We start from the raw sequence: 25,709 nt of genomic DNA, 5'->3' as shown, positions 1-25,709 counted from the left end.
CCTCTTGGTCTTTGGAATGACTGTTCTCTGGGTTCCTCCTACCAGCCACCAGAGCACATGATGATGCATGAGAAAACCTTCCAATTTTCCAAAGATCCGAGGAGAATTTGCTAACAAACTAGAGGCAATTACATTTTATCAGTCTTCTGCATATTCCCAAAGATCCAAGAAATAGGTTCCTTGATGTTTAATTTGCTCATCGAGATTTCTCTCTTGAGGCCGTGAATGCCTTCTACTTATCCATGCAAGCAGTATTGATAGATACCATTTAGAAGTTGGCTTCAGATAAAGGGTAGCCTATATACTACATATCCTATATGCATATTCTACAGCATTTCTAAAAAAAAACCTTCAGCCCAAGTCTCTCCACTCCTCAAGGATCTCCTGTTGTTGCCCTTCCACCCTAGCAACAGAGACTCCTTATCATCAGCGTCAAAGCATTCAATCAGCCAGCCCCCACCTAAATTACCTCCATGATTTCATATTACAACCCAGTCCACACACTTTGCTCCTATAATGCCAATTTATTCATGTACCTCAATCTCATCTACCTTAATAATAATAGTGATGATGGTATTTATTAAGTTTATACTATGTACCAAGCACTGTTTTAAGAGCTGGGGGAGATGAAAGGTTATCAGGTTGTCCCAGATGGGGCTCACAGTCTTAATCCCCATTCTACAGATGAGGTAACTGAGGCACAGAGAAGTCAAGGGACTTGCCCAAAGTCACACAGCTGACAAGTTTTGGAGCCAGGTTTAGAACCTCTGATTCCCAAGCCCTTGCTTTTTCCACTAAGCCACACTGCTTGCCATTGACCCCTTTCCCATATCCTCCCTCTTATACGACAGACCACAACTCTCCCCACATTCAGAGTCTTATTAAAATCACATCTATTACAAGAGTCCTTCCCCTATTAAACTCTCTGTTCACCTACTCCCTCTCCCTTCTTGGATCTGTGCCCTTTAAGCACTTGATATTCACCTTCCTTCAGCCTCACAACACTTATGTAGATATCCTTAATTTATTTATTTACATTAATGTCTGTCTCCCTGCCTAGAATGTAAGCTCCTTGTGGGCAGGGAATGTGCCTATCAAATCTTGTATTGTACTCTCCCTAAGACTCAGTACAGTCCTGTATATGCAGCAGCCATTAAGTAAGACTGTTCAATATACCGAGACGGGTTCAGATCATTCAGATCAGCCAGATTGTTTGAAATGGGAGTGGAAAACCACAAGGAAGCATAAAAATGGCTGCAACATTCAGGTGGCTTCATTCATTCATTCAATCGTATTTATTGAGCACTTACTGTGTGCAGAGCACTTGGAAAGTACTATACACCAATAAAGACAATCCCTGCCCACAACAAGTTTACAGTCCTTTTATATACTACTTTTACTTATGACCAAAATTCTAAAGGCCAAAATTAAAGAATCCATAGCAAAATAAAATGGGGGCCATTGTGTATGCCTGCAAGGGAACCAGTGCTCTATAAAATATAATGCTGGCTTCCTCACAGCAGTTAGAATGGGGATTTGTGGTTTCACTAGGCTTTTGTCTTGCAGACAGAATTTTTCAGTTTGCTGCTGTAGGCTAGCATTTAGCTTCTTTCCTAAGATGATAAAAGGTTTTCTGTCTGCTGCCAAGTCCAGAAAGAATGGCATTTTAAATCAAGCCTGCCCAATCTGTAGCATAGGACGTTGGAATTGTTATCTGGAACCAAAAGAACATAGATGTGAAAAATGCAACTTTCTAGATTTTTTCTGTTTACCTAGGACATCTCCAGCCCTAGTCCATCATTAAACTTTTCTGTAGTTCTTTCGTTCCCCCAGTGCTCTTTAGGAGCTTGATCAATGGGATTAGCTTCATTTTACAGATTGGGAAACTGAGGCCAAGCAAGATTGGGAATGATTTCAGGAAGACAGTGACAAAACCAAGATCAGACCTATTTCTCTGTAGCTCCAGGCTATGTCTACCCAATGATTTACCATTCTTCTCTGTAATCAGTTCATTTCTATTTATCATCATCATTGGTATTTATGTGCAAAGTCCTATTCCAGCTACTATACTTGGGGAATACACAAAAGAAGATTAACCCTGAAGAGTAATCCTTATCCATCTAGAAATAAACCTATGCAACTGTGCCCAAATAAAAATCAGTATAAACAAAATTGACGATGAGTTGAATTTCATAAATGTACATTTAAATATACCTAACATATTACAATGCCTTTTTTTGTGTGTTAGTAATGATAATTATGGTATTTATTAAACAAGTACTATGTGCCAAGCATTATGATAAAAGCTGGATTACTTTCAAGATCAGCACAGACATAGTCTTTGTCTCAGGACTTGCACTGTATGACACAGAGAGAAGAGGTATCTTCTCTCCATTTTAAAGATGAAGAAACTCAGACTCAGAGAGGTTAAGTGACTTTCCCAACATCAAACAGCATGACAAACCTGAGATTAGAACCCAGCTCTCTGACTCTCAGTTCCACTCCGTCATCTTTCCTCTGGGCTGATCCACTGAAACAGCCACTTCATGATCTGATGCAGGACAGATCCTGTTTCAATTTCCCACCAGCCTTCCCATTCTACCAAATGCTGGGATAAATTGAAAGCTGACAAAGACAATTCCTCTGTTCTGGCATCTTTCCTCTGTAGAGAAGCAGCATGACTCAGTGGAAAGAGCACAGGCTTTGGAATCTGAGGTCATGGGTTCAAATCCCAGCTCTTCCAACTGTCAGCTGTGTGACTTTGGGCAAGTCACTTAACTTCTCTGGGCCTCAGTTCCCTCATATGGAAAATGGCCATTAAGACTGTGAGCCCAACATGGGACAACCTGATCACCTGGTATCCCCCCCAGCACTTAGAACAGTGCTTGGCACACATTGTTAAGCGCTTAACAAATACCATTATTATTATTATTATTATTACCCTTCCGTCCAGGATGTTGCTACTATTCCAGTAGATGCCCAGAGAGTGGTCTCCCATGCCCTTCATTTTGGTCTTTGTGTTAGATCCTCTCCTATTAATCACTGCGTCCCAACAGATACATCTGACAATGTAGTGTGAATGTGGCTCAGTGTACTCAAGGCAAGTTTATTAAGATGCTCCTGGGCTTTGACTTCTTCATCTGAGCAATTCTATGGTCTGAAAAAAAATTGATGTGGAAGCAGTTGGAAGGTTAACGCCGATACAGTTGTCAAGAAAGAGGAGGGAACTGTTGTTTGGAATTGAAATCATGTATTCCAGATGTGGACATTTGGTAGTCAATCTCCTCTGAAGTGACAGCCTGCTGAATCTTTAAAGGACTTCAGTTTGGGAAAGCGAAATCTGATTGGGCAAATTGCTAAAATATTTAAAGTGCAGCCTGTTAAAGCTTTTACTGTGAAGAGCATCGCATCAGGAGTTTTAGTCAGATAGAGCAAGTAATTGGCTTTCCATCCTCATGCCAGTCAAGTCAGCATGAGGCTCTGTTCCTATTCCTCCCACTTCGCTGCCAATGCTAATAGCAACCTTTTGGGTTCCAGGGGTAGGGGGGAACGGGGAGGGGAGGGAAGAGGGGAGGACATTTTGGGGCCTCCAGGAGACAGGTTAGAGAGGTGTGGAGGTGATGTTTGAAGTTAATTGGTGATATTTGGACCCCTTCCAAAATGTAAGAGGATTTATTAGAACGTTAATGGTAGCAATGACTTTTCTACTGTTTGTAAGGGAATAGATTAACATGAAAGAGCCACCTTTCAGAACAACTATTTCACTTTGGGCTTTTATCTCTTTGAAAATTCAGCTCTTGGAATACGTTCCCATCCATAATTTATATAAGCAGCATTGGCTTGTGGAAAGAGCATGAGCCCGGGAGTTGGAGGACCTGGGTTCTAATCCTGACTCTACCACTTGTCTTCTGTATGACCTTGGGCAGGTCACTTCACTTCTGTGCCTCTGTCCTTTCATCTGTAAAATGGGGATTAAATCCTACTCATTGACTGTCAGGCCCTTGTGGACAGGAACTGAGTCCAAGATGATTATCTTGTATCTACCCCAGCACTTATCTTGTATGATTATCTTGTATCTACCTCACTGATGCTCAGTACATAATAAGTGCTAAAGAAGAACCATAATTATTATTAATTATGTATTTTCCACTTACCCTGTTTCTCTTACAGGCATGACCCCTTGTTAATTCCTGGCAATGATCAGATCGACAACATGGATTCCAATGTGAAAAAATATGACTCTACAGGGATGTTTCACTGGTGTGCAGCCAAGGAGATAGAGAAGGTGATTCTGGTAGGTGACTCAAAAAGAACTAACGCACATTCTGTCTTACTTTCGCTTAAATGGCCATGGACTTTACCATCTGTCGTCTAGTTTGAAGGCACCAATGCTATTTAAAACAAACAAAAAAATGTAATTGGTTTGAAATTAGAAATTTAGGTCCCGCAACTTCAGCAAGTTTAATTCTCTTTCCTGTTGTATTTGACCAAATCACAGGATTTCATGCTGGTTTTTAGAAGTCAAGATAAGACTAACCATATAGAGTTGAGGATGCAATGCTCATTTTCCATCCTTAAAGGTTATTTTGTGATATATAACTCTGTTGGATTATACTCTCCTAAGCTCTCAGTACAGTGCTCTGCACATAGTAAGTGCTCAATAAATAGCATTGGTTTGGATTGTTGCCTTCTAATCATGGATTTTTTGGTCAGGAGATGCATCAGACATGTCAAACTGGCTTTATTAGATCTCTCCTTCCCTTTTAAAGCAAGTCCACAGAAATCGTATTGCTTGGTCTCCATGTATTTACATGCAGCCTTTTAAGGGGCTCTGTATTTTTTAAGAATTATTTCAGATGAAGAGTTATTTTGAGTTCCACTGGTTTTTCTTTTACTCAGGGACTGGAAGAACTACTTTCCTAGAAGTAAATAACCAAGCAATTGGTGCTTCCAATCTGAGAAACAGAGAGCTTCCTGGAAGCGATAACATAGCAGACTTGGTCCAAGTTTGCTTAGAAATGATCGGCATCTAATCTCTTTGAGCAGATCTTTTGGTTTCAAAACCCTGGGATTGGGCTGTGCATTTTTCGGTTTCATTGTCAAATAGCACTTATTAAACAGCCTCACTGGGATGTTTCTAAAGGTTTGAAATCTTTCTGAAGCACAGCACCTCTACTGAATCCTCAGAACATCTGGGAATGGACAGAAATTATCACTCAGTCACCAGTGTTTATTGAGCACCTACTATGTGCAGACTAAGAGGCACTAGGGAGGGTAAAATAGAATTAGATACACACTCCACTCTTATAATCTGATGGTAGAGACACGCACAAAACGATTTGCAGAAGGGAGGAAAAAGATAGTGGAGAGACAGATAAGTGCATTGTTGGAGGTTCGGTGTGCATAAGTATAAACACGATATAAAAATGCAGAGGTGGTAGTTGGGAAGATATGACATTGGTGAAAGAAAAATTAATCAAGAAAAGCCTTCTGATGGAGGTAGGACACTGAAGCAAAGAGAGATTCTGTGACTTGTTCAAAATCTGGCTAAGGGAAGACCCAAGAGCTTCTCCCATCCACCTCCCTTCTGGCCTAGACATCCCTGTCTCTAAACAACCAAGGGAGGTAAGTTAAAAGGGCATATCTTATTTACAATTGAAGAAACTGTGGTGTTATAAAAATAACACCTGCCTACTGCTAATTACCTGTTTGTCAAACCTTGACCAAGTCACTTGAGCTCTCTAGGCTTCAATATCGTCATCTGTAAAATGGGGATCAAATAGCTGTTCTCCCTCCCTCTCAGACAGTTAGCTCCATGAGGGAAAGGGACACTGCCTGACCTGATAATCTTGTTATCTTCCTTAATGCTTAGTACAGGACCAAAACCTGCCGGTCTCAGCTCCACAACATTGCCAAGATCTGCCCTTTCCTCTCCGTCCCAACCGCTACCCTGCTCATTCAAGCTCTCATCCTATCCTGTCTGGACTACTGCATCAGCCTTCTCTCTGATCTCCCATCCTCGTGTCTCTCTCACTCCAATCCATACTTCATGCTGCTGCCCAGATTATCTTTGTCCAGAAACGCTCTGGGCATATCACTCCCCTCCTCAAAAATCTCCAATGGCTACCAATCAATCTGTGCATCAGGCAGAAACTCCTCACCCTCGGCTTCAAGGCTCTCCATCACCTCGCCCCCTCCTACCTCACCTTCCTTCTCTCCTTCTACAGCCCAGTCCGCACCCTCCGCTCCTCCACCGCTGATCTCCTCACCGTACCTCGCTCTCGCCTGTCCCGCCATCGACCCCCGGCCCACGTCATCCCCCGGGCCTGCAATGCCCTCCCTCTGCCCATCCGCCAAGCTAGCTCTCTTCCTCCCTTCAAGGCCCTGCTGAGAGCTCACCTCCTCCAGGAGGCCTTCCCAGACTGAGCTCCTTCCTTCCTCTCCCCCTGGTCACCCTCTCCATCCCCCCCATCTTACCTCCTTCCCTTCCCCACAGCACCTGTATATATGTATATATGTTTGTACATATTTTTTTACTCTATTTATTTATTTATTTATTTATTTTATTTGTACATATCTATTCTATTTATTTTATTTTGTTAGTATGTTTGGTTTTGTTCTCTGTCTCCCCCTTTTAGACTGTGAGCCCACTGTTGGGTAGGGACTGTCTCTATATGTTGCCAATTTGTACTTCCCAAGCGCTTAGTACAGTGCTCTGCACATAGTAAGCGCTCAATAAATACGATTAGATGATGATGATGATAAGCAAGTATTTGACTATTATTATTGTAAATGACTAAGAGGCCAGAGATTAATATTCAGAGGCCTTTTCGACTCTACCTGTATCTCAGCCTCCTGCTCTGTCATCATCATCATCATCAATCGTATTTATTGAGCGCTTACTATGTGCAGAGCACTGTACTAAGCGCTTGGGAAGTACAAATTGGCAACATATAGAGACAGTCCCTATCCAACAGTGGGCTCACAGTCTAAAAGGGGGATACAGAAAACAAAACCAAACATACTAACAAAATAAAATAAATAGAATAGATATGTACAAATAAAATAAATAAATAAATAAATAGAGTAATAAATATGTACAAACATATATACATATATACAGGTGCTGTGGGGAAGGGAAGGAGGTAAGATGGGGGGATGGAGAGGGGGACGAGGGGGAGAGGAAGGAAGGGGCTCAGTCTGGGAAGGCCTCCTGGAGGAGGTGAGCTCTCAGCAGGGCCTTGAAGGGAGGAAGAGAGCTAGCTGTCCTTTCTCCCAAGCTCCACAGAGCAGCCTCAGACACTTTCTTGGGTCCCGTTCATGTTCAGTATACTTACTACACTTCTCTAGCCACCCAGCTGACTCAGCCAATTAAAAATAATTAGACGTCCCATCACAAGCCGTTACAGTCAGCAGCTGAGTCTCCACTGCTAACGTTCACATATTCATACTTGTTCAGACTCAGAGCAGCCAGTAACTAACTCCAGATCTCCAACCCAAAACTGATGATATTTGAAATGAGCTCCCCAGTGGATCCTCATGTTTGTCGCAGTTTATAAAGCTTTTCTTGAGACCAGTATCTTGGATTTCCCTGCACTGTTGCAGAGTAAATCCAATAATGGTGACAGCCCTGGTTCCTCCTAACGATCAGGGTATGTAAGCTTGTTCTGGCTTCTCCTCTGGGGTTGCTGTAATAACTCTGACATCGTTGTGGAATGCAATATTGGCATTTAAGGAATCAATACAGCAGTCAATTCTGGAAACTAACTCAACCATTGTTTGATCTGGGCATTTGAAATTAATATGCCTCTCTGGAGATGTTGGAGATCACAAGAGGCCATCTCCATGTGAAGTATGTGGGGTAAAGAAGAGAGAGAGAGAGAGAGAGAGAGGGAGAGGGAGAGATAATGTGTGGGGGGCACGCAGGGGTTGGTAGAGGAGAGAAACAGGACAAGAAAAATGTGCTTACTTCTATAATAGAATTCATAATAGCAGCATACATGAGCCAGGTAAAAACAGTGACTGTCAGTTGTATTTTTTAAGTGCTTACTGTGTACAGAGCACTATACTAACACTTGGGAGAGAGCAATAGAACAATAGACACATTCTCTTCATACAACAAGTTCACAGTCTTGAGGACAGATCATTTGTTCACATAAGGAGCTTTAAATTCTGTCCATGATTTTTTTTTTTTTCATATTGGGCTTCTGAGATGCTGAGTCTAGTTCTTCAGTCTTTTCCATATGATTTATAGAGAAACCTAAGAACCTTCCATTAAATGTTTTCCTCATAATGCTGTAGGAGAAGCCTTGAGGGTTGTCCTGGATTTAGTGAATTAAATCCTGGTTTCTTCATTTCTCAGAGCAGGATGCTCAGGGAGGGAGAGAGGTTTCCCGACCCGCACAAATTCACACATCTATGTCCATAACACTATCCACAGGCCACATTTGTGGTCACAGCTGTTACTCATTTAGGGCATGCTGCCACCAAAGCCAGTAGCTCTTTAATAATAATAATTATTAATAATAAAAATAATAATAATGATGATGGTACTTGTTAAGCACGTACTATGTGTCAAGCACTGTTCTAGCACTGGGGTAGGTACAAGTTAATCAGGTTGGACACAATCCCTGTCCAATGTGGGGCTCACACTCTTAATCCCCATTTTGAAGATGCGGGAATTGAGGCCCAGAGAAGTTAGGTGACTTACCCAAGGTCACACATTAGACATGTGGCAAAGCCAGGATTAGAACCCATTACCCTCTGACATCCAGGCCCATGCTCTATCCACTAAGCCAAGTTGCTTCTCACGTCATTATTTGTTATACCCTTTCCCTCCACCAACCATTCCCCTTCTCCCGTGCTCCAAACAGAACTTCCTTCCTTTCGGAACATAATAGAGACCCCCAGAAGTACATTCACAGTATGACATCTGGCAGAGCATCAGTAGTGATAAAACCAAAATAGAGATCTCTAAAAAAAAATGATCAGAACTAGGCAGTTCTGAACTTCTATTTAGTTAATTTATTTATCTCTTTACTTATGGTATTTATTAAGCACTTATTGTAATCTCAGCCCTGGAGTAGGTATAAGGCAATGATAAAGGACTCAACTGTTCACTTTTCAAGTCTGAAAATGTCAGTATTGTAGTTGAACTGTATACGTGACCAGCAAAACCATTCAAAGCCTTGTTTCAAAGACTTACTACATCGATATATGATGAAGAAATGTCTGGTTTTGTAGATTAAATGGATGGTGCTCATATTTAAGTCATGCATGCTGGGAAACATTTGGCCTTATAGGTGATTAACACACACTAAAAAAAACTTGGCTCATGGTCATTATATTGGAAATATCTCTGTGGTGTTTTTTTTCTACTATCCTCCAGAAATGCTTGAATTGGACCTGAACTAAAAATTGTCTCTCCTGAGTATCTTCATTCACTTACTTAAAAATAACTCCTCAAATATTGCTTGAAAATCAGTGTCCATTCCTGAGTCAATTATCCCTATTGACAGCTGAGATTATATTATATAATATATTAAATATGAGATTATATCCCTATTGATAGGTGAGCTACTGTGCATGAAGTGCTTAATAAATATTATTTGGTGAATTCAAAATACTAATAGAGAGTTTGGAGTCTCCATCTTTGAATACCCTTAAAAAAGGAATAGTTTAATTATTCACTTGCCTGGAAGCTGGGGGATATACCAGATGACCTCTCTGGATCCCTTCCATCTTAATAATAATAATAATAATAATAATAATGGTATTTGTTAAGTGCTTACTATGTGCAAAGCACTGTTCTAAGTGCTGGGGAGGTTACAAGGTGATCAGGTTGTCCCACAGGGGGCTCACAGTTTTAACCCCCATTTTACAGATGAGGTAACTGAGGCCCAGAGAGGTGAAGTGACTTGTCCAAAGTCACGCAGCTGACAATTGGAGGAGCTGGGATTTGAACACGTGACCTCTGACTCCAAAGCCCGGGCTCTTCCCATTTAGCCATGCTGCTTTCTTTATGATTCTGTATGAGTGAATATTTCTGCAAAACATTCTGAGTCAAAATCAGTAGCAATTCAATACAGCAGGCTGAAGACGTGGAGGCTTGGTCTTATCCAGGTGGTTCAACAGTGCTTGGAACATAGTAAGCATTTCAAAAGTACCATGATTATTATTATTGTTATCATTATTATTATGAACATTGATGATGATGGTGAGGAAATACTGAGAATAATGGATGAGCCTTGGTCCATTCATGGAGATCTGGGAAGCTAGATGCTAATTATAACTTTTGGATTCTTAGTCTCAGATGAGACAGGGATGTGTCAGATCTGATTGTCTTATATCTAGGCAACACAGTGCATGAGGCAGAGTAAGTGCTTAATGGACACCATAATTATTCATAGTGAATTGTGAACCATCTCTTGCATCCTCTCTTCCCTGCAGACATGTTCCTGATGAACATGCATAGGAGAGGTGCAGCAATTTGCAAGGACATGCAAAACTGTGGTACCAGAGCATCATAGACTAGTTGGTGGCTATCCTTGGTAGCCAAGGCAATATTGTCACCTAACCAAAGACAGTATTTTCCAAGCTAGCTCTGAAGGAAAAGAGAGAAAGCTATTGGCCTGGTTTTGGTGCCATTTCAGTGTTTGTTTTTGTTTTTTCCTTTGCTCCACTGAAAGAACCTTCACTAAATGATTAACTCGATTTAAACATCCAATCACTGCACTGCGATTGGACACAGTGACCATGTGAAGAAAATCAAAAATGAATTCAGAATCCTCAGGTTTGGGGGGGTTTTTTCATGACAGAATAGAAACGGACTTATTAAATGAAAGGGGATTTGCATGTAGCTCTTTGGGTCATAAACCATGATTATGTACACCTTGTCATTAACTTGATATCTGGCTTGGTGGATGGCTCCTGCTTAGAGGTGGTGGAGTCCCCACAGTGCTGTTTGGCTCTAGTATCAGCCAGCCATGGGAAATTGAAGGAGGTGATTGATCAATCAATCACTCTAGAACTAATGTGACATGCTCTCATCAGAGATCCTCTCCAGATGGCTGGAGATCCTCCCTCTAGACTGTAAGCTCGTTATGGTCAGGGAATGTGTCAGTTTATTGTTGTATTGTACTCTCCCAAGTGCTTAGTACAGTGCTCTGCACACAGTAAGCACTCAATAAATACGATTGAATGAATGAATGAGTCAGTAACCTGCCAGTTGAGTGAGGTCTCCATTCAGAGGCAGTTTCTAGTCTGAGATGGGCTCCCTCCAATTAAGGAGGCAGTGTCAGGCAACTGATAATGTCTCACCAATTGGAGACCATATAGAAGGGATTGGATAAACCTAAAATGTTGTCCTCAAGCAAGTAGACATAAAGATCTCAGTGTTCTCTGCACACAGTAAGTGCTCAATAAATATAATTGAATGAATGAATGAATGTTCTGGAGCAAAGGTTATTCACTTGTTTCCACGTGTCTGTTCAGCATTCTCCCCTCTTACATCAGGTCCAGAGTAAGTGAAGATTCAAATCTTGAGCAAAAATTTTAAGTGACAATAAATTCTCCCTGAAAATATACTTAGCATCATTATTATTATTATGGTGTTTGTTAATAGTAATAATAATCATAATGGCATTTAAGTGCTTAATATGTGCAAAGCACTGTTCTAAGTACTGGGGAGGATACAAGGGGATCAGGTTGTCCCATGTGGGGCTCCCAGTCTTAATCCCCATTTTATAGATGAGGTAACTGAGGCACAGAGAAGTTAAGTGACTTGCCCAAAGTCACACAGCAGACAATTGGCAGAGCTGAGATTTGAACCCATGACCTCTGACTCCCAAGCCTGGGCCCTTTCCACTGAACCACGCTGCTTCTCATAAGCGCTTACTATGTGCCAGGCACTGTACTGATTGCTGTGGTGAATACAAGCTAATTGGGTTGAACACAGTCCTTGTCCCACATGGGGTTCACAGTCTCAATCCCCATTTTACAGATGAGGTAACTGAGGCATAGAGAAGTGAAGTGATTTGCCCAAGGTCACCCAGCAGACCAGTGAAAGAGCCGAGATTAGTACCCATGACCTTCTGATTCCCAGGCCCGTACTCTATTCACTATGCCATGCTGCTAAGCACACTTGGTCAATAACTTTGTGCCATTTTTCAAGTGCTTAGTACAGTGCTTTGCACACAGTAAGTGCTCAAAAAATACAATCGAATGAATGAATGTTTCTAACATGCACACACACATACAAACGCACGTACATGCACAGCTCTTTTATTTAATCTCGGCTCTAAATTGCATATACTAGAATTATTTCTGATCATTTTAGATGGAAATCTGGCCCTTGACTTTTGTGGATTTCTGTTTGAAAACCAGTTCCAGGATTTCTCCTTTACATCATGTATTTTCTTCTTTCTTGCTTGCACAAAAGTTTAAATATTTCCTCTCAAAGAGATATTTCTACAGTGCATCCCAACATAATGGTTCATATAACTAAGCAGTATTTATTGGGGCTGTTTGTTCTTGTTTGCGTAGAATTCATTGATTTATTTGTTACAGCCAAGCAAACTGACACTCACCTAAAGGACACGGGTAAATGAAAATATGATAATATTGAAAGGTATCTTCAGGACCTTCCCTGTTGGTTTTCAGGCTACTGATTCTCACACCCATCAGTGGCATTCCGGTGAAATATTTGGTGGTCTAGTAAATCAAAAAGTAGGTTGCTGAGTTTATAAAACACTTGAAGTGCCAGGCTCAGTTATCTAACGTGTTTTCTTATCCCCTTTCTCTTTTTCTGTGTTTTTTGTTTAGACTCGAAGTGAAGCTGCTATGACAGTTTTAAGCGGGCACGTGGTGGTCTGCATATTCGGAGATGTCACTTCTGCATTGATTGGGTTGAGGAATTTAGTAATGCCCCTCCGAGCGAGCAACTTCCATTACCATGAACTCAAACATATAGTATTTGTGGGATCCATCGAATACTTGAAGAGGGAATGGGAGACTCTGCATAACTTTCCCAAAGTTTCAATATTACCTGTAAGTTTAGATTCACATTATTGATATTAAAAAAAAAAGAAAAAAGAAAGATTCCCAACCGAAAAGAAACCTAGTGCCTCTAATGTGAAGCTTTCCTCTTTGCCTGGTTATAAATCTCCAGACTTAGCCCAGCCCCTTTTCTTTTTCTGAGAGAACTAAGCCCTGAGAGACCTTATTAGAAGAAATGTGCTGCAATGTTCATTCCCTCGTTGAGAATGACTTTCAGTTGGCATCACAAGTGTTAGTCTCATTAGCTTTTGAACACTTGCTCCCAGGCCTTGTATGGTGATTGTCTGATGTGTGGTTTTCGTGATACAATGGCAGTAGCCAAGTATGACAACGTTCATGTCTGCAAAGCTTTTAAAACCCTCCTTTTTATTAATTATGTACATAGATTGGAGTAGGCATATTTATCTCTGAATGCAGTATGCTGAGCTCAGTTCCACTGCATTTAATCAGCCTGATAGCATTTCAGTTCCGTATTGCATTTGTTTGTTTCCATGTGGTGATTACAATTTAATTTGGATTCCAATAATAATAATAATAATAATAATGGCATTTGTTAAGCACTTACTGTGTGTGAAGCACTGTTCTAAGCGCTCAGGGGGATGCAAAATGATCAGGTTGTCCCACGTGGGGCTCACAGTGTTAATCCCCATTTTACAGATGAGGGAACTGAGGCTCAGAGAAGTTAAGTGACTTGCCCAAAATCACACAGCTGACAGGTGGTGGAGCCGGGATTAGAACCCATGACCTCTGACTCCCAAGCCTGAGCTCTTTCCACTGAGCCCGACTGCCAATCACAGAGGGTAGAAAATTTTGAGGCCGTCAGAGTCTTAACCCAAGAAAAATTCTGTTTTTTGAAGTGGGTCAATAAAATCAGTTTGACATGTTTGCTCTGGGAGAAGGGGTCAGAGGGAGTATTACAGAGATCCTGCACACATTTACCATCCTTCTACTCCGCCCTGCAGTTTTTGTGGCCAGTGTCAGAAGTAGAGTCCCAAGATAAGTGAGATATTGTGCTGACTTGGAATGGCCTTGCTTATAATCTTATGTTCAGTGAATGCACCTTCCAATTTGAAAATCTTTGAAACCAAAACACATTTTTTTTTCATTTTTTAAAAAAGCAAATATTTGCTTTTAGTTCTCCATATTCCGAATAGCTTATGGAGTCACTTCCCTAAGTCAGACTTTGTCCTTACTGTGGAAAGACGCAGGTCTGGGAATTTATCAGAGATGTGTTGTACTCTTTCAGAGAACAATGAAGAGCTCTTTTAATACAATATCAGGGGAATTGGTTTCAATTTTTAGAATACCAAGATTGAAAAAGGGCACCGCTGAGAACAACTCAACTTTCATGGCAGGATTTTCTTTATTTTGGGGGGCTTAAGTATAATGCAAGTGAGGCAGGAGCATTAGGTTATATCTCTACATGCCCTTGTCTACTAAAGAGCTATTTCAAATGGCTAGTGTAGACATATCACTATTGATTTTCTAAGAACCATTAAGTAGTGGACTCATACAAATATGACATATTCACCAACGTAAATAAAACACACTGAAGTAAAAATGGAAAATATTTCTTCTCAGAATGTCTAAGATTTTAATTTTCTTTTTCTAGAGGATTGAATTCATGAAGAACATGGTAGTCATTAATAAGAAAAATAAAAATATGCCTAGTATTTGTCAACCAATGATAATAGTAATAATAATAATGGTACTTGTTAAGTGCTTACTATGTGCCAAGCACTGTTCGAAGCAATGGGATAGATACAAGTTAGGTTGGAGACAGTCCCTGTCCCACATAAGGCTCACACTCCTTAATCCCTATTTTACAGATGAGGTAACTGAGGTCCAGAGAAGTGAAGTAACTTGCCCAAGGTCACACAGCAAGGTTACACAACAGACATGGCAATTAGGGTACTTGCTAAGCAGGTATTATGTGCCAAACACTGTTCTAAGGACTATTGTAGATATGATCTACTTGGGTCAGACACAGTCCCTACCCCACATGGGGCTCACACTCTTAATCCCCATTTTACAGATGAGGTAACTGATGCACACAGAAGTTAAGTGACTTGCCCAAGGTCACACAGTGGACAAGTGGTGGATCTGGGGTTAGAACCCGTGTCCTCTGACTCCTAAGCCAGTTCTCTTCCCACTAAATCAAGCTGCTTCTCTACACAACATTGAATTGGCTTTAAATCAGAGCTCTGCTAGAAATGCTGTTTCAAGCAGATTCAGGATAGTGTGGAAGTTCTCTTATCAGTCCCTGATTAGCATTGCTAAATAAATCATTTGCAAGTATTTAAAAGGCATTGTTTACTAGAAAATGATCTTGGGCAGTGTAGCAAGGTTTCCAGTGAGACAAATGATGAGTGCTAGATAAGAAGCAGAGAAATGTCTGAAAATAATAATAATAGTAGTGGCATTTAAGTATTTTTTTACATACCCCATGCTAATACTAAGTGCTAGGGTTGATACCATATAGTCAAAGCAGACATAGTTCCTGTACCAGTCAAGGCTCACAGTCTGAATACAAAGAAAGATCAAGTATTTAATCCCAATTTTAGAGACAAGGCCCAGAGAAGTTAAGAAACTTGCCCAAAGTTATATAGCAGGCAAACGGTAGAGCTGAGATAAGAACCCAGCTTCTCTGAATCCCAGACCTATGCTCTTTCCACTAAGCCACACCTCTTTCCAAAAGAAAGAGATAAATGCAGTAGAGTATTTCACGTTCACATTTTATACAACTTTATCAACTTCTACAATCTTCTTGAATTTCACCTGGTGGAGTAGAAGTCATATTTCAATTGCTTTGGGGCCATATTTCCCTTAACCCTAAATTTTCCTGCAAAGCAGTTGTTGACATAGGGTTTTGGGAAAACTCCCAGATGCATCCTGTTGCAGGATAAATGTCCATATATTGTGAACATTTTAGAAGATAACAATACTTTCTTCCTTATTACAAAATCAAAATTATTTCATACTTAATTTTCTCTCTCTGATAATTCCTTAGCAATCGATCATATTTCAATAGATTATAATTATTGAGCACTTAGTATGTGCAGAGCACTGTACTAAGAGCTTGGGAGAGTACACATTAAAAGAGTTAGTAGACACATTTCCTTACCCCTAACGAGCTTACAGTCTAAAGGGGGAATTGACCATTCTAATATTAAGCACAGATAGGTACATGTACACAGACCGTACATATACGTTTAATAGGTACAGGTAGTTTCAGGTACAACAGTGGAAAGTCTACTATTGTATGTAATAGTAATAACAATAATATAAGGGTTTACTGTGTATGAGCCAAACACTGTTACAGGCACAAGAAAATCAGGTCCCACATGGGTTCAGTCTAAGTCGGAGGGAGAGCAAGTATTGAATCCCTATTTGGCAGAACTGAGGCACAGAGAAGGCAGATGAGGGACCTGAAGCACAGAGAAGTTAAATAGCATGCCTAAGGTCACACAGCAGATAAATAACAAGAGCCTGATTAGAAACCAGGTCCTCCAACTCCCAGGCCTGTACTCTTCCAGTAGGTCATGCTGCTTCCCTAATTTATGTACAAATTAAAGTTCAATACTAAAAAAATTATGATAGTAATAGGCTCTAATACATGTTTTCATCACACAATTTGGACCTAACATAGTGGAAGTGTTGGAGAATGTCCTTCCCACAATACAGATCTGTTCAGGTATAATATGATCCTCAGATTGACACAAGTAGTTTCAGTGTAGGAAGAAATGGTTAAGCATTATCAAGGCATGATAATAATAATGATACACTTACTATGTGCCAAGCACTAGGGTAGATACCAGATAATCAGGTGGTCCCACAGGGGGCTCACAGTCTTAATCCCCATTTTACAGATGAGGTAACTGAGGCACAGAGAAGTTAAGTGGCTTGCCCAAAGTCACACAGCTGACAAGTGGCAGAGCCGGAATTAGAACTCATGATCTCTGACTCCCAAGCCCACGCTCTTTCCACTGAGAAACACTGTTTCTCTACTTACATGCTTCCCAGACTCACTGTACTGTATCATTTAGTACTCTTTATTTCTTTGTGTTTTCGTTACTTTACGAGATTTAATACTGTAGACTAACTGAGTTGTAAGGATGTGATGCATTCTGCTAATGATGGACATAATATAGGAACTTGCATTGAAAAATCCATCAACAGTATTGAGCACTTACTCTGAGCAAAGCACTCTACCAAGCACTTGGAGAGTACAGTAGAACTAATGGACACTATCCCTGCTCTCAAAGGGCTTGAAATCTAGTTAGGGAGACAGATACTAAAATAAAATTAATAAATATCAAATGTCAGCCATGGTAGTCTGTCCAAATCATCCATACCCTGATTTGTGGATTCCTGTTGACTCAGTAGTTACTATACCATAGTTTTCTCCCAACACGAGGTTACTAGAGACTACATCTACCAAGTTATAGGAGAATGACTGTTAAAAAGAAGAAATCCAAGATCAGACTGTAAATTCAACCATGGGTTTTGCTGGGACGCCTGTTGAAATTCCTAGCTAAGGAAAACTTAGGTGTGTTGATACATCCTTCTTGATGTTGGGATTGTCATAAATGATTAAACCCTGAAGTGTAATTCCTTATCCCACCTAAGTCCCATTTTCATTTCAAAACTTGCTTTTTGTGATGTGAATGCCATAATTTCTGCCCTCTCGAGGAGCTCTGCCTCTCCCAAATACTCCTAAATGCAGCTCACCTTCCTCCCCACCGATGGTTATGTACAACTAGAGAAGCAGCATGGCTTAGTGGATAGAGCACCGGCCTGGGAATTATAAGGACCTGAATTTCAATTCCCTCTCTGCCACTTGTCTGCTGTTTGACCTGGAGTAAGACACTTAACTTATCTAAATTTCAGTTACCACACTGTAAACTGGGGATTAAGATTATGAGCCCCTTGTGGAACATGGACTGTGACCAACCTGATTATCTTGTACCCACCCCAGCACTTAGTACAGTGCCTGGCACATAGTAAGCACTTAACAAATGCCACTTAAAGAAAAAACAACCAAAAAACAATACTAAGATACCAGCCCATTCTACAAAGTTATTTTCCAGGCACTTACAAAAAAAAAACGCTTAGGACCCTGGAGCTGTCTAATTTGAAGTGTTATTCTTTAACCAGAGACTCAGGCAGCTTGGTTTTAGGTAAACAGTCATTTAAAAAGCAGCCCCTCATTACATCCCGAATGCCGGAGGTTGCCACATGATGGGGACTTAAATCAAAACAATTTCAAGACAGAGAGGAGATGTGAAATGTTTATATTCTTTCTCATCCTTGTTTGTGAGAAATAGCTTGGCTGAGTATTAAGAGTAAGTCTAAAATGCTTCCATCAGCATCAAGTACCCGTTAGATTAGCACATAGCAACTATTCCCTGGTATGTAGTTAGGGCAGCTTAATGTCGGAACATAAAAAAAGATACTTGTTAAATAATTTCCCAGAGCTCCTTCTCAATCTTTAATTTGTTTTTATTTTATTTTCCTCTCCCCTTCTAACTCGTACCACTTCCCTCCTCCTCCTCCTCCTCCTCCTCTCTCTCTCTCTCTCTCTCTCTCTCTCTCTTTTCTCTCTCTCTCTCTCTCTCTCTCCCTTTCTCTCTCTCCCTCTGTGCCAAAGGGTACACCATTAAGCCGGGCTGATTTAAGGGCTGTCAACATCAACCTCTGCGACATGTGCGTTATCCTGTCAGCCAATCAGAATAATATTGATGATACTTCGCTGCAGGACAAGGAATGCATCCTGGCGTCACTCAACATCAAATCTATGCAGTTTGATGACAGCATCGGGGTCTTACAGGCTAATTCCCAAGGTAAGGACTGCCCTATAATACTTCCCTGCAGTGCCTACGGGGGACAGGGCTTGGCAGGAAGAATATCCCTCACTCAGTAATTCAAAGACCCTTACATCAGTTTGTTTGACAGTGAAGTCTGCTGATGATTAGGATAGCTCTTAAAGGGGTAGCTTCATCCTGCTCCCACTGAAATGGGCAGCCCTGAAGGGTCACGTCACTGGGGGGGCCTGGTTGCGTATGGAATTTCCCATCCCTTTCCAGAAGCAAGGCGGAGTTACAACAGTTCAATCTGACAAAGAGGCTCTTGTGTGACTCCGTCACAGTCCCAAGATCAATGAAGGGATATTTGTTAACGTTCAACCATCTTAACAGAAAAAAGCACAGCATCAGATAGGTTGCAACTTCTTTTTTAAACCGTACTTCTCATCTGGGAAGGGATGGAAGTGCTGAAAAAAACAAATGAAATCAACATGTCCTGCAACTCTCCCAGGTTAAATTGTTCCTTGCTCAGGGTGACTAGGTGAGATAGTATAAGTCCATCAGAAATCCTACCAAAGATTACTGTGCACTTTCCTTCTGGTTCCAAGATTAATTCTGAACAAGTAGAGTGGACTGCTAGGTTGCCTGCTGATGGCTTCAGTTGGAATTGTGTGTTCTTTTCTCAGAGCAGGACACGTCTCCTGGTTGTGGTAATATTTTGGAGATGAAATGGGAAACCTCAGTGCTTTGGCTTGCAACTCCCCTAGATTGCATTTAGTGGCCTCTTGTCCCAGAGAAAAAGTGGAATTCAGATATTGATTAGAAGTTACCATGATCATCTTTCAAACCCAGATGCTCACCCGAACCAAGCAGGGATTTCTGACTCAAATTGATTATGGCTGAGTTAGGGCTTGACAGGTATTTGTTCCATTCAGATCAGCAGAAGGTAACATCAAATAGTATTTAGCACTATCCTCTAGTTGAACATGGATTTTAATCCTACAGAAAATGTATACGAGCTTCCAACTGTGCTGTGGTGTGATGCCCTGACTTTAAAATGTGGATGTTTCCAACACTTGGTCATTTTCAATTCAGCATCTGAAAACTGGGCTCTTAAGTCATGTTTTCACAATTTAGAAAGCGTCAGCTTCCCCATTCCCTTATCCCTTATAATTTCACTCCCGTGATACCCACTGCTTCAGAACTGACACTTTGTTACTGCCTGCTTTCCTAAAAGATATTGAATGCTTTAGCTCATCTGTCAGAAACAATTAGTTCCATTGGTGGCCTCAATCTTATTGGATAGCACATCCAATGAGCCATTTTAATCTATGAGATGCAGTTTTTATATACTGTAGGCATGACTGCAGTGACACTTGTAGAAAGCAGGTGAGGCTGTTTCTGCTGGTCAGCAAACATCAGATCAGAACCACTTTTCAGCTCTTTACCAGCAGCTAAGTGCCTTTATTTACGGAGGGGCTGTCACTTCCCTTCGGCTGAAGATCTTGTGTATTATTTAACACTCATTTATCTGGGGAAAACATTTCAACCTAAATCAGCCAGTGCAAGCAGCAATATTGCCAGACTATAGCTTATTTGCTTTTTTTCCCCTTTTCTAGACTGAGATTTATACACTATTTCATTCTGATACATTTTGTACTCCTTGCAGTTCAATCCTTGTTCTCCCTCCAATTTCTGTGATTTGTCAATAATTCTTGTCCATCTGTCCACTACAGTAGATCGTAAGCTTCTGGGAGGGCAGTACTAGTGTATCTTGCTTCTACTGTGCTTAGCTTAGTTCAGTGCTTCCCATGCACAAGGTGCTCAGTTGAAAAGCTTTGATGCTGAAGATGATTCTCTTTCCAAAGTGTACAGTTAGTATTTAGCACTGGGCTACCTGCTCCTGAAAGTCCCAGTTTATTTGTTCAGCTTTCTCGGCTGTGGAGATCATTATCCTTTTACACAGACTCACTCACTGTCTCTTTCTCTCTGACTTTTATTTGACTCTCCAGAAACACAGCTCAAACAATGATTATCTGACTTCTCTTGTTCCCCTTATGTGTTGACTTCTCTTGTTCCCCTTATGTGTCGTGTTAAATGTCACCTAAGGTTGCCAACAGAATGTAAATTCACAGACAGTTCATAAGCACAAGTTAAAATTGGTGGTGCCAGTAAAGTTCGTAAAAATATTTAGAGATCCATAAATGATGCGGCAGTGGAAGGTTTCAGCTTTCATTTCACCAGCCTTTTCAGGAACAGATGCAACTGCCCAGATACATGAATTTATGGGTGATCGGCAACCCCAGCCCCAAGCAGCAGGGCATAGTGGATAGAGCACGGGCCTGGGATTCAGAAAGTCATGGATTCCAATCCTGGCTCTGCTACTTGTCTATTGTGTGACCTTAGGCAAGTCACTTAAGTTCTCTGTGCCTCAGCTACCTCATCTTTTAAATGGGGATTGAGACTGTGACCCCCATGTGCGACAGGGACTGTGTCCAACCCAATTTGCTTATATCCACTCCAGCACTTTGTACAGTGCATGGCACATAGTAGGTGCTTAACAAATACCACATATTATTATTATTATTTTGTTCATTAGAGTCCAGAATGTCACCAGTAGATTAACTTAATTCATATTAATGTCTGTCTCTCCCTCTAGCCTGTAAGCTCACTGTAGGCAGGGAATGTGTTTGCTAATTCATTCATTCATTCATTCATTCAATCATATTAAGCACTTACTGTTTGCAGAACACTGTACTAAGTGCTTGGGAAAGTATAATACAACAATAGTGATAATCCCTGCCCACATCAAGCTCACAGTCTAGATGGGGGGAGACAGACACCAATACAAGAAAAACAGACATCACTACAAATAAATAAAATTACAGATATATATGTAAGTGCTGTGGGGCCAGAAGTGGTGGGTGGTCGGGGTGGAGAAAAAGGAGCAAGTCAGGGTGATACGGGAGGGAGTGGGAGATGAGGAAAAGTGGGGCTTAGTCTGGGAAGGCCTCTTGGAGGAGATGTGCCTTCAGTAAGGCTTTGAAGAGGGGGAGAGTAATTCTCTGGTGGATTTGAGTAGGGAGGGCGTTCCAGGTCAGAGGCAGGATGTGGGCTAAAGGTTGGCAGCAAGAGAGGCGAGATTGAAGGCACAGCGAAAAGGTTAGCACCTGAGAAGTGAAGTATATGGGCTGGGTCATAGAAGGAGAGATGCAAGGTGAGATAGGAGGGGACAAGGTCATGGAGAGTTTTAAAGCTAATGGTGAGGAGTTTTTGTTTGATACAGATGTAGATAGACCACCACTGGAGATTTTTGAGGAGGGGGGGTGACATGTCCTGAACATTTCTGTAGAAAGATGATCCAGGCAGTGGAGTGAAATATGACCTGGAATGGGGAGAGGCAGCAAGTTGGGAGGTCAGAAAGGAGGCTGATGCAGTAATCTAGGTGGGATAGGGTGAGTGCTTCTATGGTAGCAGTCTGGATGGAAAGGAAAGGGAGGATTTTAGCCATGTTTTTAAGGTAGGACTGACAGGATTTGGTGATGGATTGAATATGTGGGTTGAATGAGAGAGAGGAGTCAAGGATAATGCCAAGGTTGCAGGCTTGTGAGACGGCAAGGATGGTGGTGCCATCGCCAGTGATGGGAAAGTCCGGGAGAGGACAGGGTTTGGGTGGGAAGATAAGGAGCTCTGTTTTGGACATGTTAATTTTGAGATGACAAGTCGACATCCAAGTAGATTTGTCTTGAAGGCAGGAGGAGATGCGAACCTGGAGAGAGGGAGAGAGATCAGGGGAGGAGATGTTGATTTGAGTATCATCTTCATAATAATTATGGTATTTATTAAGTGCTTACTATGTGCCAGGCACTGATGTAAGTGCTGGGGTAGATACAAGGTAAGCAGGATGTCCCATGTGGGGCTCACAGTCTTAATCCCCATATTGCAGATGAGGTAACTGAGACACACGGAAACTGTGACTCTTGTAATGTGCTCTCCCAAGAATTTACTGCAGTGCTCTGCACATAGTAAGTGCTCAACAAATATGATTGATTGATTATTTGAGTAGATTCTCCCTCACTTTTAGTCTCTTGGCTTTTTGAGGGGTTCTCTCCCTAGAAGTGTGGCAGAGCCAGAGCCAGTCAGTTTTATCTGAGAGAGAAAAATCTTCTTGAGTGGTTGCCTGCCATTTGGTCCCTTTTAGCTCTATCATGGCTCTAGTGATTGGTAACATGTTTTACGCATTTCAAATACAAAGTGTACTCTGCAATGCCTAATGTTCTATAACTGGAAGTGAGAGGGGTGGTTTCTACTTCTTCTGGGAGTAAAACTATTGTGTCAGCCCATGCTGGCATCCCTGCTGGCAATTTTACTCCTAGTCAAAATAAAGGCCAGACCCATTGGCACATGACAACACACCCTCATTCTCCAGTTGTCCATTATTTGTTTGAAAGATGGTTTTTAAGCTCTGCTAGAAGGTGGAATCCTAGAGGTCTAAGGAAGTCCAGTCTTCACATGTTAGTGCCAGATCTACTCCAGAACTTAGTACAGTGCCTGGTACATAGTATGCACTTAACACATACCACAATTATTATCATAACTATTGCTAGGTTAAGTGTTTGAGCCAGAGGAGTTGATTCCTCAAATATTGATTTCTCATATTCTCCATCGTTTTCTGGTTAAAAATAGTTTCAGAGAAAATGGCCCCTTCCGGCTGATCTTGTATCCCAGAGTGGGAATTAATTTAACTCCATTCTCTACGGACTTACTGGTGAGTTTCAGATCCTCTACTGTCCCAGAGAAGTGAAGTGGTCAGAACTTGCCAACTTTTGGGATGCATTCATACTTTTCCTGGGTGGAAACTGCTTAGTCAACCTAACCAATAACTTCCCACAGCACCTCCCATCCCTTGAACCACTTTTCAAAGTCCTTTTTTCCCCTCAATGTGTCCCTTATCTTCTCAGTTTCCAGACCTACTGCCATTCACATTCATGTTCTTTGCTCCTCGTCTCTCTATTTCATAAAGCAAACACACTTAGGTATCAGTCTGGCTATTGACTATTTCTTAGACTAGTTCCACTCTAAAATTTCAGTTCCATAATATATGCTCTTTAAATTCTGAAATGGTGGGTTGCTTTTCTTATTCTTATGCCCACCCAATGAACAAAGCTCCACGCTCAAATATTTTTCTTCAGTTGTAACTGAAACGACTATTGGCTCCCTTCCCAAAAACTAGAAAGACAATTACACTTAACTGTTTAGAGATTTATAAATACTGTACTAGAGTAGCCTCTGGGTAGTAACTTTAGATACCCAGCACAATAATTTTCTTTTATTGGTTAGTGATTTAGATTTTATTTTGAGTCCTATATAATAAGAGCAGTACATTTCATTAAAAGTGCTTACTAAACAATAAAGAAAAGCTGGCTTATGGCTTCGAGTGGGTCTGAAGTACAGGATGGGGGTGAACTGTAGCATTTCTTCTGTGGGCATTACAAGACAGATCACAGTGTAACAGTGCAGATTTATTTCAGTGAAGCAACAATTGCAGCTGTTTTCTAAATGATTCAACTTATGAGAATTTTTCCTACACAGCGTATTTCACCACAAGAGATCCTTTTAAGACCCTCTTTTTACCATTCCTGTAATAGACTCCTGTAGGAGGAGGAAATTGAAAAAGAAAACAAAGCAGTGAAGGATCTTCTATTTCTTCTTAGGCTTGGAAGAATTTATGTTCTTTCTTGATTGAAGGATCCTAGCAGGATAAAGAAGGAAAATCCGACGGGATAAAGTGCCTCTTTTCAAATCACAAAATGGGGCAGATTAACGTTTTAACTCAGGCAATGAATGACAAGACAAATGCAGACAAGGAAAAGCTTAGTTTCAGGGACATAAACCAGATGTTAGAGGGGTCTTTTTCAATGTCCTGATCACATCAATGCTGGTTCCAGCCTGTAGTCAAACAGAGAACTGCCTAAGCACTAACTTGGACTGGAAAGGCAAAATCCAAGAGTTTTCTCAATTTCAATGTTGAATCTTTCAAGGAGCATTCTCGAGAAAGTTGATTTTCCGGGATAATTCAAATTATTTTGCTCCGCTTTCATCCCCATCCAGACCTCTTAAACTCTGACATTTAAACGAGACAGGGAATGTTGGTATTTAGAACATTACCCTGAAGTTATGCTCAGCTTCCACAGCCTGTTAAGGAAAGGAGACTGAACACCACTTCAGAAGCTCCTAGGGCAAACAAGAACACAGGAAAATAGCAGTACTGGGTCAGATCAGTTGGGCACCCAAGGTGACATACTGATCGGTGAAACAGTGCGAGTGATGGTTGCCCTCTTTGACCTTCAACATATGTGTTAATGAATGTGGAGCATCTGGATTTGGTTATCCATTAAATGTCCCCTGATTTATCAGGAAGAAATCTAGTCTCCAACCTAGGTGGATAGGGGAGTAGAGAAGGCAGTCCCTTGGAGAGGGCCCTTACTAGAATTGTTGGGAGGAGGAAGATCACTCCTTTCTGTGCTATGTGAAGGGAAGTTACACCTCTCCCCCTATAATAATAATAATAATGGTATTTATTCAGTGTTTACTATGTACCAGGCACTGTACTAAGCACTGGAGAGGATATGAGCAAATCAAGTTGTCACATGGGGGGCTCACAGTCTCAATCCCCATTTTACAGTTGAGGTAACTGAGGCACAGAGAACAAAAGTGTCGTGACCAAGGTCACACAGCAGGCAAGTGGTGGGCTGGGATTAGAACCCATGACCTTCTGACTTCTAGGCACATGCTCTATCCACTATGTCATGCTGCTTGTCTATTACAACTGCACTCCTAATAGCACAG

At 41.2% G+C, this 25,709-nt stretch overlaps 1 protein-coding gene across 15 annotated transcripts in view; it reads left to right on the top strand.

The window, feature by feature from the left end:
- KCNMA1 (potassium calcium-activated channel subfamily M alpha 1) overlaps positions 1-25,709 on the top strand; it is a 950,458-nt gene that overhangs the window by 835,298 nt on the left and 89,451 nt on the right. For all 15 annotated transcript variants that reach the window (XM_038743623.1, XM_038743619.1, XM_038743612.1 and 12 more), the window contains 3 exons: positions 4,171-4,294; positions 12,823-13,047; positions 18,707-18,899. In XM_038743623.1, the coding sequence (XP_038599551.1) occupies positions 4,171-4,294; positions 12,823-13,047; positions 18,707-18,899 (542 nt within the window). The remainder of the gene's footprint in view (positions 1-4,170; positions 4,295-12,822; positions 13,048-18,706; positions 18,900-25,709) is intronic.

The sequence above is a fragment of the Tachyglossus aculeatus genome, chromosome 3 (genome assembly GCF_015852505.1).
Source record: "Tachyglossus aculeatus isolate mTacAcu1 chromosome 3, mTacAcu1.pri, whole genome shotgun sequence".
Lineage (NCBI taxonomy): Eukaryota > Metazoa > Chordata > Mammalia > Monotremata > Tachyglossidae > Tachyglossus > Tachyglossus aculeatus.
Note: the sequence above shows the minus strand (reverse complement) of the source record. Positions and strands in the feature narration are given on the sequence as shown.